The sequence below is a fragment of the Oryx dammah genome, unplaced genomic scaffold (genome assembly GCF_014754425.2).
Source record: "Oryx dammah isolate SB20612 unplaced genomic scaffold, SCBI_Odam_1.1 HiC_scaffold_18, whole genome shotgun sequence".
Taxonomy (NCBI): Eukaryota; Metazoa; Chordata; class Mammalia; order Artiodactyla; family Bovidae; genus Oryx; species Oryx dammah.
Window position 1 is genome coordinate 99,562,878 of NW_024070202.1, and position 18,555 is coordinate 99,581,432.

The 18,555-nt window shown below is 46.7% G+C and overlaps 1 protein-coding gene across 1 annotated transcript; it reads right to left on the reverse strand.

Moving 5' to 3' along the window:
* Positions 1–602: 602 nt before the first annotated feature.
* FAM180A (family with sequence similarity 180 member A) lies at positions 603–17,893 on the reverse strand. The gene is made up of 3 exons (XM_040259950.1): positions 17,557–17,893; positions 6,543–6,643; positions 603–5,043 (listed from the first exon to the last, which is right to left on the reverse strand). Exons 1-3 carry the CDS (start codon positions 17,630–17,632, stop codon positions 4,699–4,701), a joined length of 522 nt encoding a protein of 173 aa, XP_040115884.1. The 5' UTR covers positions 17,633–17,893; the 3' UTR covers positions 603–4,698.
* Between the last annotated feature and the right edge of the window lie 662 nt (positions 17,894–18,555).

Below are 18,555 nucleotides of genomic sequence, written 5' to 3' on the forward strand. Positions count from 1 at the left end.
AGAGAAGCGTTTCTCTTTTCTCAGAAAGGTCATGTAGATATGGGGCAAGGAAGAAAGAGAGAGAGAGAGAAAGCACCCACACTTTTATCATTGGTGGTCTTTGGTAGCATTGCCTTGATCTGAGAGGGGCTGTGGGGAAGTCAAGGGTTATGACATTCATGTTCTTGAATTCAAAGAACCCAAAAATGGCATTCTAAGGTCTGCAGCTATGCCAGTTGAAAAGAATCCCCAGGCTAAAGGTGAAGTGAATCTGGAAAGGTGAGTCTTGAGAACCAGTTCTTCTTGACCCCTAAAGCAGGAGCAGCTGTGGGTGACCTGGTTTGAAATTGTCTCTCCACTGGAGGATGAGCTACTATGACTCATCTCTTTAAATGCTTATTAAAGACTGGCTGTCATATTTACTACATTCAAGCCTCATTTTTTGGTGATGATTTTGAAACTCAGGAAGAACGGTAACACATGTGTGATGTTTTGGTGGCAAACATTAAAGAGAGTGGATGCAGACAGCTGTGGAAGTCAACATTCGATGTTAAACCCATGAGCCACTTCAAATTCTTTGGTGAGATAATCTGAGATAACAAGGATTCCACTGAGCCTGGAAACTCCATCATGACATTTTTATTACAACATAAGTGAATATTTGTTAAATAAAATTATGTGACATGGTCATACCAGTAGTTCTCCTTCAGGACTCTTCATTTTTTCAGACAAAACATTTTCTTAAGGAAATTTTACACATTGCTTCAGAAATATAAGACAAATTCCATTTATATGAGGTATCAAAAGTAGTCTAACAATTAGAAAGTTGAATGGTAGTTACCAGGGGTCATGAGGAGAGGGAAAAGCGGAATGTCGTTTCATAGGTATTGTTTTTGCAACATGAATAGGTTCTAGTGATCTTTCACACAGCAGTGTGCCTGTAGTTAACTGTTCTGTACTGTATTCCTAGAAATGGTTTGGTTCAAATGGTAAATTTCATATGACATGTTTTATAACCACAATAAAAAAAAAAAGAAAGACATTAAAGTGGGTTAGGGAAGTAAGGAGCACCATTTAACAAGCATTTAATTTTAGATCAGTGCCCCGCTTCCCAGGTAAAGAGCTCGCCTGCCAATGCAGGAGACACAAGAGATGCGGATTTGATCCCTGGGTCCAGAAGATCTCCTGGAGGAGAGCATGGCAACCCACTCCAGTATTCTTGCCTGGAGAATCCCATGGACAGAGGAGCCTGGTGGGCTGCAGTCCATGAAGTCTCAAAGAGTCAGACACGACTGAAGAGACTTAACATGCATGCACGCCCTGTGGAAATATCTTCTGATTCACTACTTATGTGCTTCTCCTTTAGTTAGATTCCAGGTGAGAGGACAGAGCAATGGAAGTTTCAGCCTACAGATGTTTTTCAGTGTCCTTGAGGGACACCAGAGGTAGTCATGAGAATGCCAACTATAGAAGAAACTTCTAGGGTTTTTAGATGCTACCATGACCCAGCATCTAGAAATGGCAGAAGGGTTCCATTGAGTCACAGGCAAGTTTCCACTGATGTCACACTCTGAATTATTCTTTGAGTGAATGTGACAAAATGCGTCTGGTTGTGACTGTGGTGTGTACAGTGTGGCATTCACGAGACAAAATGGGAGAGTCCATTGCTGTCCAGGCTACTCCTTCGCTGCTCTCTGGGCAAAGAGTCGCGATATGGGGTGGTGGTGTTGAGTAGAATATTTGATTTTGTTTATGAATGAAGTCATTGCTGGAAAACTCTTTGTGGGTAAACGATTTGTATTCAGTCTAAAATCGTGTTTACATATCTGGTATAACTGGCTTCCCTGGTGGCTCAGTGGTAAAGAATCCACCTGAAATGCAGGAACTGCAGGAGATGTGGGTTCGATCCCTGGGTTGGGAAGATCCCCTGAAGGAAGGCATGGCAACCCACTCCAGTATTCTTGCCTGGAGAATCCCATGGACAAAGGAGCCTGCAGGGTTAATGTCCATAGGGTCGCAAAGAGTCAGACGCGACTGAATGACTGAACACGCACACATCTAGTAACAAAAATGACAATTTCATTTGTCTTTAAAAAGGTTGTGTCCTTCTTGTTCCTTTTTTTTTTTTCCAGTTGACTGCCACATAAGTTTAGACTTGATTATCAGTACAAAAGTGCCTGTAATTTATTTGTGGCAGGGTGAATGAATGAACTGCCACTGCTATTACCAGTCCTGAGAACAACCCTCTCCTATCCAGGGATCTCCAGCCCTTGGGAGCAGCTGTGAGTATCCTCACATGGTGCTCAGGGACACCAAGTGTGGGCCTTTCTGCTTGGTGACTGAGGAAAGCTCTTAGATCCGTTCTGATAGCCATGGAGCCCCAGAGCAGGTGCAGCACTCTGACTATCAGACTATTACCCAGTGTCCAGGGACGGAGGCCTCAGCTGATCACCTCCCCAACCCTCATGCGGGCAAAGCCCCAACACTGAAGGTAGGCTGTGAGGCTAATCTGCTTTCTGGGCAATCCCAAACTTGTCTGTACCTTTGTTTTGCCTTTGTTTTATTCAGACAACAATCCCTGAAGGAGACAGTGAGCATCAGAGAAATCAAGACGTGCCTTGAGCAATGGATATAGAGATATCAGAATTGGACCCAAAGACAGAGCAGCAGAGACACCGATGACCACAAAGAGACAAGTGGAGCGATGATGTCAAAGAGAACATGTGATCTTAGGAAGAAGTGGGATGGAAAGGCATATATCAGAGTCTGTATCTGAGAGGTGTACAAGAGGTATAACTGGGGAATGAGAATGAGAGACTGGCTGGTTAGTCTTCTGAGCCTGAGAGTGAGGATGCAAAGTGAGACTTTTCTTTGATGATAAATACCTATTTCTTCATCCTGATATTTCTTCCAAAGATCCTGCAGCTTGTACTGCTAGGTAAGGCTCCCTTAGTCAAAAATTTTAAAGAAGTCGAGACCAGCTTTCATCATCATTAAACGACAATTGTTAAAAACCCATTTCAGAATCAGATTTAGCTCGGTGAGTCCTCGCTTATTCAAAGATTAGACTTCTTGCAATTTAGCCTCTCGAACCCAGTCGTAAACCTTGGATTGGAGAAGGTGGAAACATTTCTGAGCTGGTGAGGAATCTTAATTAGAACTGAGGTGATTTACTCCTGTCAGGGACCTTCATGGATTAACTCTTCTTTAACATAGAATGCTAAAAAGACTTTCTATCTTATCTTTCAGGCCATGGCCAGTTAGAAAGAACAAATTGCAAAGGTCAAGTCATGTTGGTAGCAGAGGAAAGTGCGCTTTTATAGCCTGACTCTGAGGAAGGCTGCAGAAATATACCAGATTCAGAGTTAACAAAGCCTGGGAACTTTCAGGGTTGATACAAGCAGTCCAGCAGACTGACAACACAGGTTCAGGTAACAGTTCATAGTTAGTTAAATGACGGTGGAAATTTGAGAAGGAGAGGGATCTTAGATCTTATCTAACTCCTACACTAGGATGTCTCCAAGATACTAAAGAAAAATGTAAGGCATTTCATATGTATAATTTAAAATATTTCAAGTCAATAATTCTGAAATGAAAGATTTGGCATTTGAGGGGGTAAAATTTTGTCATCTGAAAATCACTTTTATTTGGTGCACTTAATTCTCTGAGGATGCTCAATAATTTTAGCATTAGAATAGACAGACCAGGGCATGGGTGCCACCTCTCTTGTCAGGATGACCCTCTCTGCGTTAGCTTGACTTCTCTGTTCAAAAGGCAAGGCATGACAGTAGCATTTCTTAGGGCCTCCTTCATATTTCTCTGCTAAATTAGACCAGCCTTCAGGAAAGAAGAAGCTTGGTATATAAGTCATAACTGATTTTCTGACTGATTCTTCTTGGGGACTTTTGAAAAAGTTGAGAAGTGGGCCCTTGGTTAACAATATATTTATTTGCTATGGCTCTAGTTTCTTTGGGGCTTCCCAGGTGGTGCTAGCAGTAAAGAGCCTGCCTGCCAATGCAGGAGACACAGGAAAGGCGGGTTCAGATCCCTGGGTCGGGAAGAGCCCCTGAAGGAGGGCATGGCAACCCACTCCAGTATTCTTGCCTGGAGAATCCCATGGACAGAGGAGCCTGGAGAGTTACAGTCCATGGGATCACAGAGTCAGACATGACTAAAGCTACTTGGTGTGTGCACGCGCGCGCGCGCGCACACACACACACACACACACACACACACTAGTTTCTTTATATCTTATTACAGAACTTTGGAAAGACGTTCATTCAATCCAGCACCCTGATCTCTTAGGGCCAAAGAAATCTGTCCCCCACCCCCCACCTTCCTGTCATGCCCAAACTTTTATGATGTCTCTCCTGTCTCTTTCTTCACTCCTGGGTGTTTGTGTCATGGGCAGTCAGTGCTAAAGCATATGTTAGACTGCTGCAATGCACCAGGCCAACCATTCACCCTCTGGAGGCATCTTGAATTACCATCACAGCCCTTTTCTCCATCTCAGGTCACATTATGGTATAAATCACAATCTTTCGCTTATCAAGAAGTTACAAGGGGCAAAGAGCAGCAGGGCTCCTTATTTGATCTCTGCAGCTCTGAGCTGGCAGTGTGTGTTCTGTGCCTGGTCTCTGTAAATGGAGTAGAGAATGAGGAATTTCTGGATTACTGTATGCTGGTCCCTGCTCCGTGGCCCTGGTGCAGGCCAGTCCCTCAGGGAGATGCTCTCGGACCTGAGGACCGCATCAAGTCATGCCTCAAGGCACGGAAGAGGCTGAGGAGGGACTGGGCCCAGACGTCCTTCTGATACCCTTGGGACAAGGCCGTGCGGTAGGCCGTGTAGGCTAGGGTCAGCGCTGTCCTTTCGAAGTCCTCTTTCTTGAGAATGCCCGGGCGGCTGGAAAGGCTGGCACTAAGCCGCCGGATGTCGGGGATGCTTTTGGGGATCACATCATTGCAGACGGCGCGGAAGTCTGAGGCCTTCCGCAGGGAGGCCAGCTCCTCGTCCTTGATGGAGATCTTCAGGTCAGGGCTGATCTCAAGTTCGGCCAGCAGGAACTGGGGAGAAACACAGGGTGTGGAAAGGCATGAGGCACCCAAGGTCACTGAGGACATAGCATCACCAGATTCATGATTACATGTGTTCATGTAAGGGAGATGGCTCACAAAGAGCTTCGGAATCAAGAGACCTGGGTCCCGGGTCTGACTTTCCCACTGTGTAACCGTGGATGAGTTACTTTACTTCTCTCAGCCTCGTTTTACCCCTCTGTGATGTGGTTAACAACAACACTTCACTGGGATAGTGTGAGGAGTAAATAAGACAAATATGGGCGGAATCTAACACTGTGCCTGGTTCAAAACCACTGTGAAGTGACTCTGTTGTTCCCAGTGTCCCAAGTCAACCCCTTCTCTCCTTTCTCCCTCCCGCCAACCTAAAATCTTCTACAGCACAAACTGACTGTTTTGGATACTTTAGAATCAGAACCTGGGAATTCAAAGGATACAGAGAATTGTGCTAGAAATTAAGTGGGCTACAGAGATCTGTCCTCATTGCTTATCTGTTCTTTAAGGGTAGGGGTAAGGTCTGTCATTTGCTCTGTGCCAGGCTCATATCAGGAATCTAATAAGTCCTGACTCTTCCCCGTCTCTGGCTTTCCCCAGCTCTGACCCATTTTCCATGCTACCGTCTGTTATCTTCCTAAAGCAGATCTGTTCCTCAGACTCCCATGTTCATGACTTGGCAAAGGCTATGCATTTTCCAGTTTGTTCCCCAAGGCAGTGTTTGAAATCTGCTGCCTGGCTCAGCCACGTGGCTGCGGCAGGCTGTCTCCTTCTCAGCCAGACAGTTCTAGTCCTTGAGGACCTCAAGGCAGAAGGGGGACTTGGGTGATCACTGGAGCCCTTTGTTTAACAGCTGAGGAGACTCGGGTCCAGAGAGACATGGTGGCTTGTATAAGGCTATGCGGCCAGCGGGTGGCAGAAGCAGAACTGAAGCTCAGATCTTGAGCCTGCATCTTCACCGCTAAACCAGACCGCAGGGCCTTGGGAAATTCACCGTGGTCTGGAGGAGAAGTGGGGTCGTGGTGCCAGAGGTGTGAGAGGCAGAGGTAGAGAGCCTTTTGGGTGGCCCCAGACTTGAAAATGGGGCTCTCCCTGTGTGAGGTTACCGAGACTCGGCTCCGCTCAGACAACAGGTGTGGCATTGTCTGGACGCTGCTGACCCATCCTGGCTTAAAGCCCTGGCCGGGGCAGACTGCCCTGTTCTGCTGTTTGGGTGCTGGTAGGGGCACCTCTGAGCCCAGTATAAATCTCTAATTTTGCCTCCACTGAATTCCTAATGTTGTCCATCCCCGGGATGACAGGTGGGACAGGCGAGGGGTATGAAGACCACTTGCCTTTGAGGTGGGCAGGATTCTGGGACCTCCACACACAAGTCCAGGTTCCCCAGGCAGCAGAGGCCACCCACTGTCAGGGGTTCAGGTCACTCTTCCAAAAACCACAGAGAAGGAGCAATGCCTTCTCCGTGACTTGAGTTGCTCACTCTGCCCTCTGCCTACCTCATAGAGCAGTTCTACTTCCTCCAGGGAGCTCTGCAGGACGGGGTTCAAGGGCAGCATTGAGGATCTCTTTGGCCGGTAGGCGGCAGGGAAGAGCACGGCTGCAAGAAATTAAGAGTGAGCTTGAGAGCTTGCTGTGTGCACTGGCTTTTCCCCGCAGGTGAACTCCAAGGTCAGCCAGCCACTCCTGAAAGTGACTCCGAGTGGTGGTGGATGAAGAGGGGGAGAGGTGACAGACCACCCTGGTGCGTCCCAGAAAGTCCCAGGCATATCAGAGGTTACTATTTCACACCAATAATTTCAAACCTGGCTTCTTATCCGAATCATTTCAGAAAGCTTTGAAAAATATGTATGTCTAAGGAGTATGAATCCCCACAGGCCTTTATGTTAGAACAAAAACATTTATAGTATTTAAGACATAGAAGCAACCTAAGTGTTCATTGACAGATGAATGGATAAAGAAGTGGTACATATACATAAACAATGGGATGTTACTCAGATATCCAAAAGAATGAAATAATGCCATTTGCAGCAACATGGGTGCAACTAGGGATGATCATGCTAAGGGCAGTAAGTCAGAGGAAAACACATATGATATTGCTTATATGTGGAATCAAAAATAAAATGAAACTTATTTACAAAATGGAAATAGACTCACAGACATAGAAAACAAACCTATGGTTACCAAAGGTGGAGGGGGGTGGTAAATTAGGTGTTTGGGATTAGTAGAGGCAAACTATTATATATAGAATAGATAAGCAACAAGGACCTACTGGATAGCACAGGGAACTATACCCAAATCTTGTAATAACATGTAATAGAAAAGGATCTAGAAAAAGAATCTCGATATGTATAACTGAGTCACTTGGCTGTACACCTGAAACTATCACATTAGAAATCAACTATATTTCAATACAAATAAAAAAAGAGATGAGCAAACCATTGACCACACCCCCCAATCCCCCCCCCCCAATTCAACAAACAACTCCCTAACACTACTGTTCCCTACTAACACTGCACATTTCAGCACTTTATCAGAATGAAGTGTGCTCGTTCATGTTTATTGACAACCCTTTGAACCAGAGACTCAGACTTCTGGCTCATTCCCCTGCCGCCTGGAGTAGGGCTGCCAAGAATCGAAGCTCAGGTGACGTATAGGAAGAGAGCTGCACAGACCCTGACGCTGGCTCTGGGTGGGTGTGGTGCCAAGGGCTTGACTCAGAAACGCATTGGATATAAAACCAGTGACTTGACACAGAAGTTCCTCAGTGGCTGCACAGAGATGGAGTAGCTGGGAGAAGATGGGCTAACTGCCAGAGGCAGAGGGGATCAAGAATGAGGAACTGACAGAGGACACGAGAAAGAGAAGACAGAATATTATAGGAATTGTTGTTGCTGTTTAGTCACTAAGTCGTGTCCAACTCTTTGTGACCCCATGGATTCGAGCCTGCCAGGCTCCTCTGTCCGTGGGATTTCCCAGGCAAGAATACTGGAGTGTGTTGCCATTTCCTTCTCCAGGGGATCTTACTGACCCAGGGATCGAACCCATGTTTCCTGCATTGGCAGGTGAATTCTTTACCACTGAGCCACATGAGAAGCCCACTGTAGGAATAGTCATTAGAGACTGCACTTCTGGATCCATCAGGCTAGAAGCAGGTGGCCCCATCTTCCCCACAGCCCCTGCATGTCCCAGGACACGGTGCAGAAAGGATTGGCAAGCCCACTGCCAGCTGTAAGAAAAATGGGCCACTTCTTTGAGACACTTGGTTGTGATCTACCAGAAAACTGGGCAAGTAGCTATAAAAATGGGTAAGACTTCAAGGGAAGGTTCATCCCCTGAAGTTGTGCAAAGCACAATTTGCTATAATTATACAGGATCGCTCTGTTTCTTGAATATGGTGACCTTGGACCACCAGGGAAGGGTCCAGTGATGTCCAGAGTACAATGTTGAAGAAGGGAACTGCAGAAGCATTTAGAAGGATTTCTATCAGAAGTGATAACAGTGAAACATCTTTGTTGTAAAGGACATTTCCTGAAAAGCTCACTGGTAGAATCCTAACCTCCTGGAAAAACTGCCTGGCTGTAGAATTGCTGTAATACTGCCATCTCTGTAATCCATTTAATATCTAGCCCACAAGTTCCTCAGGGGCTTGGGTAAATATGCTTTCAGATTTCTGTCTGCCCGGCGGAGAACCTGGCAGGCTTTCAGGGTGCACACAAGATGCAGATGTTGACAGACTGGATCCTTACGTTGAAGGGGACCTGGGCGGGCAGAGGGACAGCCCTACTTCCCCTGACCACCTTGGGGGACGGAGCCTATGAACTCCAGAACAGTAGTTCCTTGCCCAGAATTTTGGCAGAATTTTTCTCTTTGCCAGAAAAGTGCCCCTTTCCCACAGAAGCATAGATTTTAGGGCTTGAGTGAGCCTCTGTTCACTTGCAGCCTCTGCCTGTGGAGCCGAAGAGGACAAGGCATCTACTCCACGTGTTTGCAACCTTGACCCCACGTGAGAGTCACCCAGGGCACCCGGAGAAGTTCTGATTGAAGTGACTAGGGTGTGATTGGGATAGTCAACTTTTTGAAAGCTTTCTAGGTGCTTCGAATGGCAGCCTGGGTTGAGAATCAGAGGGTGCTTGACCGAAGGCTGTGTAGAAGGAGCTGGCCAGGCTGAGTGGCCACTCCCAGTTTAGCCCTGGGTTTCTCAACTTTGACCATGCCTTAGAATCACCTGGGAACTTTAAAGGCCTAAAAGCCCCAAATTGACTCCCAGGCCAGTTCACAGGCATCTCTGGGATGGATGGATGTAGGCATCAGGACTCCTGACAGCTCCCAGGTGTTCCAACAGGTAGGGTCTATAACCACTGTGTTATCCAGACCCACTGCCAAGCAGCGGGTGCACTGCTAGAGTTGAGAGCTGCTTCCCATCTGACAGGGCCTCATGTGGGCATCTGAAGAGGTGAAAGAGACATCCTAAAGGAAATCAGTCCTGAATATTCATTGGAAGGACTGATGCTGAAGCTGAAACTCCAATACTGGCTACCTGATGTAAAGAACTGATTCATTTGAAAAGACCCTGATGCTGGGAAAGATTGAAGGTGGGAGGAGAAGGGGACAACAGAGGATGAGATGGTTGGATGGCATCACTGACTCAATGGACATGAGTTTGAGTAAACTCTGGGAGTTGGTGATGGACAGGGAGGCCTGACAGTCCATGGGGTCACAAAGAGTCGGACACGACTGAGCAACTGAACTGAACTGAAGAGACCAATTCCCTTGTGTTCTCGGATACAGATATGGAGACACAAGGAGGGGTGCACTTTCCTTGGCGGGAGGAGGGACAGATGTGGGCTATGTCTTCTGACCATGAAACCCCTTTTCAAGGTAGGATCTGAGAGCAACTTCTTTATGTCTTCTCTGTGATTGTGAAATGAAAGGTCTTGTTCTCTTAAAAAAAAAAAAAAAATCACTCAGCAGCAGGGGAAGGGCAGAGAAGGGAACAAGGTCCCAGCATGGGCCCTAAAGTTATTCAGACCTGCACTTTCTTCACTCAATTGTTTCCCCGGGAACAGTCACTTCCTTTAAGGTGCAGACAGGCTGGTGGACCACTAATTCTCAAGAGATGGGAAGAAAAGGCTTCCTGATGAAAGCTGTGTTTAATAATGGAAACATTGTTTCCAGTAGCCCTTGTTCTTAAAGTTTTTAAAATAATAACAGTTCAGGGAAGATTGTTAGAAATAAGGTCAGCCTCTAGACTGGGGCTGGTTATTGCTTCAGAAAGTCTGTGTGGGGAGCACAGGAATCTCAAAGATGGACCCTCCCCACCTCCTCCCATCCCCTACCTCGGCACGTACCCCTCAGGTTGCTGTGGCTGCTTGACGTGCGTGTGGGGCAGGGGGCTTTTTGTACCTTGTGAAGTAAGGGTTCACATTCCATTTTATAGATGAAAAGGCTTGGAGGCTAAGAAACTTGCCTTCGGCCACCCAACTGGTTTGTAATAAGGACTGAGATTAAAATCCAGGTCTCATGGGCTTCAAAACCCAATACTGCTATATTTAAAATAGATAACCAACAAGGACCTATTGTATAGCACAGGGAACTCTGCTCACTACTCTGTAAGAACCTAAATAGGAAAACAAGTTGAAGAATAGATACATGTATAACTGAATCAGGTTGCTGTACACCTGAAACTAATAAAACACTGTTAATCAACTCTACTCAATACAAACTAAAAATTAATAATAACAAATCAAAACCAAAAATCAGGTGAACAAAAACTCCTCCAATCTCACTGACAGGGTGTGTATGTGTGCTCGTGTGTGTGTGTGTTAGTCGCTCAATCATGTCTGACTCTTTTCAACCCCATGGATTGTAGGCCGCCAGGCTCCTCCATCCATGGAATTCTCCAGGCAAGAATACTGGAGTTGGTAGTCATTCCCTCCTCCAGGGCATCTTCTGACCCAGGGATTGAACCCAGGTCTCCTGCATTACAGGCAGATCCTGGTCTGAGTCACCAGGGAGGTCCTACAGGAAGGATACATGTAGTTAATTAGAAATGAATAAATGCATATGGTGTAAAACATACTCTTAAATGAATCACACATATTTTTAAAACAAATCTCTAACTTTGATTTATAATGTGTTATTCAAATTTATTTTATTTCCTTGGGCTCCAAAATCACTACAAACAGTGACTGCAGTCATGGATTTAAAAGACGCTCCCTGGAAGGAAAGCTGTGGCAGACCTAGGCAGCATATTCAAAAACAGAGACATCACTTTACCGACAAAGGTATGTATAGTCAAAGCTGTGGCTTTTTCAGTAGTCATGTATGGATGTGAGTTGGACCATAAGGAAGGCTGAGTGCCAAAAAAGTGATGCTTTTGAACTGTGGTGTTGGAGAAGACTCTTGAGAGTCCCTTGGACTGTAAGGAGATCAACCTAATCAATCCTAAAGGAAATCAGTCCTGAATATTCACTGAAGGACCGATGCTGAAGCTGAAGCTCCAATACTTTGGCCACCTGATGTGAAGAGCTGACTCATTGGAAAAGATCCTTATCCTGGGAGACATTGAAGGCAGGAGAAGAAGGGGGTGGCAGGGGATGGGATGGTTAGATGGCATCACTGACTCAATGGACATGGATTTGAGCAAACTCCCGGAAATAGTGAAGGACAGGGAAGCCTGGTGTGCTACAGTCCATGCCGTCTCAAAGAGTCAGACACGACTGAGTGATTGAACAACATTCTCAGGAGGGGCCTGAAATGCTGCCTAAGCGTTACTCACATTTCCTGATTCCTCTCTCTCTATTTCAGCATGAAATAGATGATTCCACACCTCCTCCTTTTTCCTGATACCAGTTACCCACCTCTTGCCCGGATCCTCTGACTTCCCTTCTGTTATTGTTTCCCTGCTCTCATCTAGAGCTTTGGACCAGGTCTCCAATAAAGACTCACTCACCTTTCCACCTTTCTCTCCCACATCATTAGTTTTCCCTTCTCTACTGATTTTTCAAACTGGCATGAAAACACATTGCTGCTTGCTGCTTCTTAAAAAAAAAAAAATCCTCTCTTGCCGGCCGCTCTTACTCCTCATCCATCTGTTCGTATTGCTGACTCCTGGCCTCAGCCTGTGTCAGGGTGCGTGACTCCTCTCTCACCACCCTGACTTTCGTACTGATTGCCTGCTTTGTATTTCCAGGTCAGATTTCTAGATACCCAACTGCCTACGGGAATCTCCTTTTGGATTTGTAACAGTTGTCTTTCCTAATCCCGACCCAATGCCAGTCTCCACCACCCCTCGCAACCTGTTCTTCTTTCCCTGCCTTGTCTGCTGTCTTTCCATCTCTCGCAGCTGCTCAAGCCAAAACCTAGGAGTCATGAGTCATCCTTGCCTTTTCTCTTCCACATTTCATACCCAATGAATCAGCAAATCTTGTTGGCTTTACCTTCAGAACATACGTGGGATGGGATCTGGCTACTTCTTACCACATCCCTGCTAACCTCCAGGTGCCTAAACCTTGAACATTTCTCCTAATAGTGCTTCTGCTTCCATCCTTGGCTGCCATCATCATCCTCATTGCATTCTTTTTTTTTTTTTGACCATGCCACACAGGGAGGGATCTTAGTTTGCCTACCAGGCATGGAACCCATGCTCCCTGCAAAGGAAGAAATGAGTCTTAACCACTGGAAGGAAGTTCACCTCACTGTATTCTTAACAAAGTAACTAGAGCAATTCGGTGAAAACATAGGTTCCATGATATCAATCTTCTGCCAGGAAACTTCTGTGACTTCTCATCTCCCTGAGAGTAGAAGCCAGAGATCTTCAGATGTAGGAAATGGCAGCCCACTCCTGTATTCTTGCCTGGAAAATTCCATGGACAGAAGAGCCTGGTGGGCTTCTGTCCGTGGGATTGCAAAGAGTCAGACATGACTAAGCACCTGAGCGCACGCACAGAAATATATGTATTCTTTTTCATGATAGGTTATATAAGATGTTGAATATGGTTCCCTGTGCTACACAGTAAGTCTTTATTTTTATCTATGTTATATATAGTAGTCTGTATCTGCTAATCCCAAATTTTTAATTCATCCCTCTTCCACCCGTTTTCTCCTTTAGTAACTGCATGTTTGTTTTCTGTGTCTGTTTCTGTTTTGTAAACAAGTTCATTTGTATCATATTTTAGATTCCACATATAAGTGGTATCATATGATATCTGTCTTTCTCTGTCTGACTTTACTTACTACAATAACCTCTAGATCCATGCATGTTGCTGCAAATGGCATTATTTCATTTTTATGGCTGAGTCGCACAGAGTTGGACACGACTGAAGTGACTTAGCAGCAGCAGCAGCAGTATTCCATTGTATATAGGTACCATATCTTTATCCATTTTCTGTCAATGGACACCTAGGTGCTTCCATGTCTTGGCTATTGTGAATAGTGCTGCTGTGAACATTGAGGTGCATGTATTTTTTGGAACTAGAGTTTTCTTCAGATATGTACTCAGAGGTGGGATTGCTGGATCATATGGTAGCTCTCTCTTTAATTTTTTGAGGAACCTCCATACTGTTCTCCATAGTGGCTGCACTAACTTACATTCCTACCAACAGCAAAGAAGGGTTCCCTTTTATTCACACCAGAGAAGCTACTTTTAGTTATTTCAGTCAAGTCTGGCACCTGTCTTGCTCTCTATGCCTTAGCTCCTTCAGGCTTTCTTGCCCAGACATGCAAGCAGAAGTCTGTCTAAATGGGAGAGCCTATTTTTGCTTTGAGCCTGATCTTCTCGTTGACTTTTATAACTTGTGACAGAAATCTCTTCTTCCCTCCCATCTCTCAAATAGGTTAAAAAAGCAAACAAACAGAACGGTATTAAGACTATGGCTTCTATGTAACTGTGTACAGCATCTGTGCCAAAGAACTTGTTGGAAAGGACTCAAAAGGTAGACCATATCAAGCCAAAATAAAACCATATTTCCAATGAATCAGTTGAAGCAACTCTATGGAAACAGCCATGGATGTGGAAAGGAAAAGCCCTCATTTATAAAAGCTCTTTTGCCAAATCCTACTGATGTCATTTACTTTTTGGCTCCTGGGCCAGCCCTTCAGACAGCAGTCCCCAATCTTTTTGGTACTACGGATTGGTTTCGTGGAAGACAATTTTTTCATGGACTGGGGCGGGGGATGGCTTCAAGAGGATTCAAGTGCATTACATTCATTGTGCACTTTATTTCTATTATTACGTCGGCTCCACCTCAGATCATCAGGCATTAGATGGGGGGTGGGGGGTGGCTGGGAACCCTTGCCTTCAGAAACACAGTGCCATTCTGAAGAAGCCAGAATCTTAGTCCCTTGTGCTGGGCATCTTCCTGGAGTGCTTCTGAAAGGGCTGCTGTGAGTCAGTTCCCCTTGGCCAGAATATGCCACCACCCAAGGGGAGCCCCACGGCCCAGGGGGAGCCCCACCACCCAGGGGGAGCCCCACCACCCAGGGGGAGCCCCACCACCCAAGTGGAGTCAGGGGATGCTGGGAGCACCTGGAAGGGATGGAGAGGTGAGGATGAGGACAGCAAGGCTCTGCTGCTAGAAATTGAGCGTAGGAGTGAGGTCGAGCTCTAGGCTTTCAACGGAGGGATCTGGGGTTGTGTTAACTTCTTCCCTTCCTCCAGTTTTCCTACCTGTTAGTGTTCAGAACAACAGCTGCATAAACGCTGTGACACGCAGCAAAGTGGCTACTCAGTCATGCTGGACCAGTGAGTCAGTCCCTACCTGAGGCCCTTCCCTCCACGGAACATTCATGATTGAAAACACACAAAACACTGAGCTGGACGCCTGAAAATGGCACTGGAGAGCCACTTTCCTTATGAAACTACTTTAAAAAGAAATAACATGTATATGGAGTAAAAATTAAATATTTATAGGAATTCATGCATCTTTCTGTGTTTTCAGACTGGCTAGGTTCCCTGCGGTCCCTCAAGTGGTGCGCCGGCAGGACCGGGTGGGACGAGGACTTGGGCCAGGTGTGTCCACTTCCAGGAGGCCTCGCTACCCACAGGTGAGTCATTTAATCTTAGTCCAGTCAGTGAGGCTGGAGCAGCCGTGCTGGCCCAGGGAGCCACCTCCCAGGGCGGAATCCTAGAGAGCGGCGTCTGAGGGAGCGGCTGGGAGAATGGTAGGGGAAAAACGATGTCCTGCCTCAGGGTGTATTCCTCTTGGGTTTATTTCCCCACTTTCACCCGAGGGGCCAGGAGGAGGGGGAGGGTGGAGGCTGATGTGGTGCTGTGGGATGTGGGGAGGAGGACTTTGTAGGGAGAAGTCGCCCTCCGACTCTTTCCATAGGGAATTCTTCTGAATTAGGCCTGGCGGTGGAGGCGGGGGTGGGGTTGGGGTAAGGATGAAAGTGAAAGGGACAGTTTATGTGTTTGGAAAAATTGGTTTTCTTTGGGTGTGACTCCCATTCCATCTTAAAAAAATGACAACTGTGGATTATTTTCATGATTAGACAAAATGTTAAAAATGAATTTTAAAAAATCAACCACGTGGAAGACTTGATGATGGTTGGAAGGGCTCCCATATCATTTGTTGGCTCTGAACGCTGACATGAACCGCTAATCCAGCACTTAGTATCAGCGGCCTCATGGAGGCCTCCATTTCAGCTGTGTTGGCTTTGTGTCTTTATATAGATTGTTATCGATATGGGGGGGAGGGGGGGCAGACCTTCCCCAGGGAAGAGTGAGTAGAGGGCCAGAGCAACTGCTCTCCGGATGTTGCTGTAGAACCTATAGGTTTTCTGTTGAGAACCTCACATCTTCTTTAATGAAATTTTTTTAAGTGGTAGGTAATAGTTGACCTTGATATAGCTCCTCATTATCTAGGAAGCGTTTTATTTACATATTTGAATATGACCCTCACATAACAATGCAATGAGGGTCACTTTTTGTTATTGTTAATATGTTATCTGTTCATGAACTAAAGCTCAGAGAGGTCAAGAGACTTGCCCGACATCACACAGCCAATTAGAGGCAGAACTTAAAATTTTTTGAGTTCCTTGCAGTTCATGATGCAGCTATATTGTATTTACAAGACTTGTAAAAAAAAAAAAAATCAAACCATCTCATTTGGCTTTCTAACAGCCTGTGTGTTAGGAAGAGTGGATATTATCATCCTTTTTTAACAGGCAAATTAAGGTAGGCCCCAGTGTCACACAGGGGTAATTGACAGATCACAACACCGAGGTCTCTTTGCTCTGTGCTTCCAAGTGTTGCCCCCCAAATTTGTGCACAGGATGAGCAGGGAAGTGTGTGTGTGTAGCTGATGTTTACCATAAAAAAAAAAAAATGGGAGAATGCTTCATTAATTATCTATCCCTGCTGTTGCTGCTAAGTTGCTTCAGTCGTGTCTGACTCTGTGCGACCCCATAGACAAGAATCATTTCACTGCCCAGTATAGAGAATTGGCAAGTCCCTAATCTCAGGTTTACAAGTAAGGGAGTAAGAACCCTAATAAGTGCCTTGACTTTTGCTTTCCCCCATATCAGATCCACCTGCTCCATGCTGCTCTGTGCCCCAGCTGGCGGCTTCTTCCTTCCCTGACTCTCTCCTTGAGAACCAGAAGGAGCTCATCCCCTTGCTGCTGTGCCGTCTTCACCTCGCTTTGGATCTCTGGGAATACCAGCAAACCTGACTTCTTTTTTTAGTTCTTTCCAGGACAGAGATCTCATTGACTTTAGGCAGCAAAAGATTTCAGTTCAGATTGGCAAGCAGTGGTCAGCACGATGGGTCCCTCGCTTCCTAAGTGATACACCTTAGTTGACTGGAGATGCTGCCAGTGTCTGCCCACGGGAACCAGAAAAAGACGCCAGGCCAGCTCTGAGGAGCCGCGTCCCGAGGGGAAGGAAGTCGGCTGTGGGGAGAAGCCTTGCTGGGCTTCTTCCTTTCCGGCGGAGGCTGGCCGGGGTGGTAGCAGCCAGGCAGACACCAGGTTGCTGAGGGGATTACTATTCCTCTTCTGTTGCTGGGCCAGCTCTCTCCAGCTGGAAAGGTGTGACCACTCCTGCCCAGGAAGCAGTGTGGAGCCCTCCATGTGGACACGCCACGTCCCCCAGGGAGCAGAACTCTGGCCGGCCAGCACCTCCAGTGCCATCATATTAGCATCAGCCCTGGGCACCTGCTCTCCCCACACCCTGCCCAGCTGGTAGCAGCCTGCAGGGCGCTTGCAGGAGTCTGTCCACATTCTACGAAGCAAAGATGACCTTCTTCCCGGCCTGTCAGGAAGGGATGCTCTCTGCACTCTCCACCTCAATCCCATTTTCTCAGTGGCTTTGAGTTTTTTGGGTGTCATTTCCCCCATCACCTTCTAACACCTTCTAGCCTGTTGAGAAGCATAAAGTATTTGACAGAGAGGAGATCAAAGGAGGGCACAGGGCTTCTAATTTCCTTCTGCTCCCTCGACCCCTCCAGATTCCTAATGATATTCAAGAAAGAATCATAAGCATCAAACAGATAAAGGAAAGACAACTCACCCCTGGTCCACCTGTGAGACAGAGTGGCCTGAGCATCGGAATACAGCAGCAGAAGCAGCAACGTCTTCCAACACATCTTTTCCTCCAAAAAGGTGAGATGTCGCCCTCGAACCCAAGGGGACCCCAGGAGCCACAGGTATGCCTGTCCTGGTCCTCCCAGGGCAGTGGTGAGGTTCTTACCACCCCTCCGTCTTCAGACGTGCAGAGATGCCCTCTCCTGCCTCCCAAGGGTGGAGCGGGGGTTACTCCCGGGGAGGACAGGAGTGGGCCCTCTGTTACTCCTACTCTCTCTGGGATTGGGGCACTGGGCTTCCACAGAGAGACTCTGTTTTTGAGCACATCTGGAGTGACTCACGGGGCATGTGATCTCTCTGGCAGTGGGGCGGATAAATATAATTTCTGTTCTTGAGTTCCATGTGTTGGATGCACCCACTGGAATTTTTCTTTAACAAACAGACTCGCGGAACTTGTTAGAGAGCCCAGCAAAGAGCTGGCTGCTGTCCCTGTACACACACACACACACACACACACACACACTCACACCAGCGCCAGGGACGAGAGCTACAGCGAGAGCTGGGAGACTTGCCTGGCAGACACCAGGACCGACTGAACCCAGAACAGCAGAGTCATTGTGGTGTCTGGGCTGAGCGTCCCCTGTTACCCTTCTGCGGAGCTAGCCCTCGTGAGGAGCAGGAGAGAGCTGCTGTGGTGTGCAGGTATTGTGTGGGCAGGTGGTGATCCAGGGGCCTACAGGTGACCCCGTTTGCATTCATGACACCTCGATTTCTAGACTGTCTAGACATGGTACCAAACCACTTTGATTCTCCCAAGCAAAATAGTAGTGTTTTTCCATGATCATACTTTTGGCATTTGATTAATTTTTATTGAGATATCCTTGACATATAACATTGTGTAAGTAAGTTTGAGGAGTATAGCACACTGAATTCCCCCCTCCTTTGGTTTCACTGGGTCTTCATTGCTGTGTGGGCTCTCTCTAGC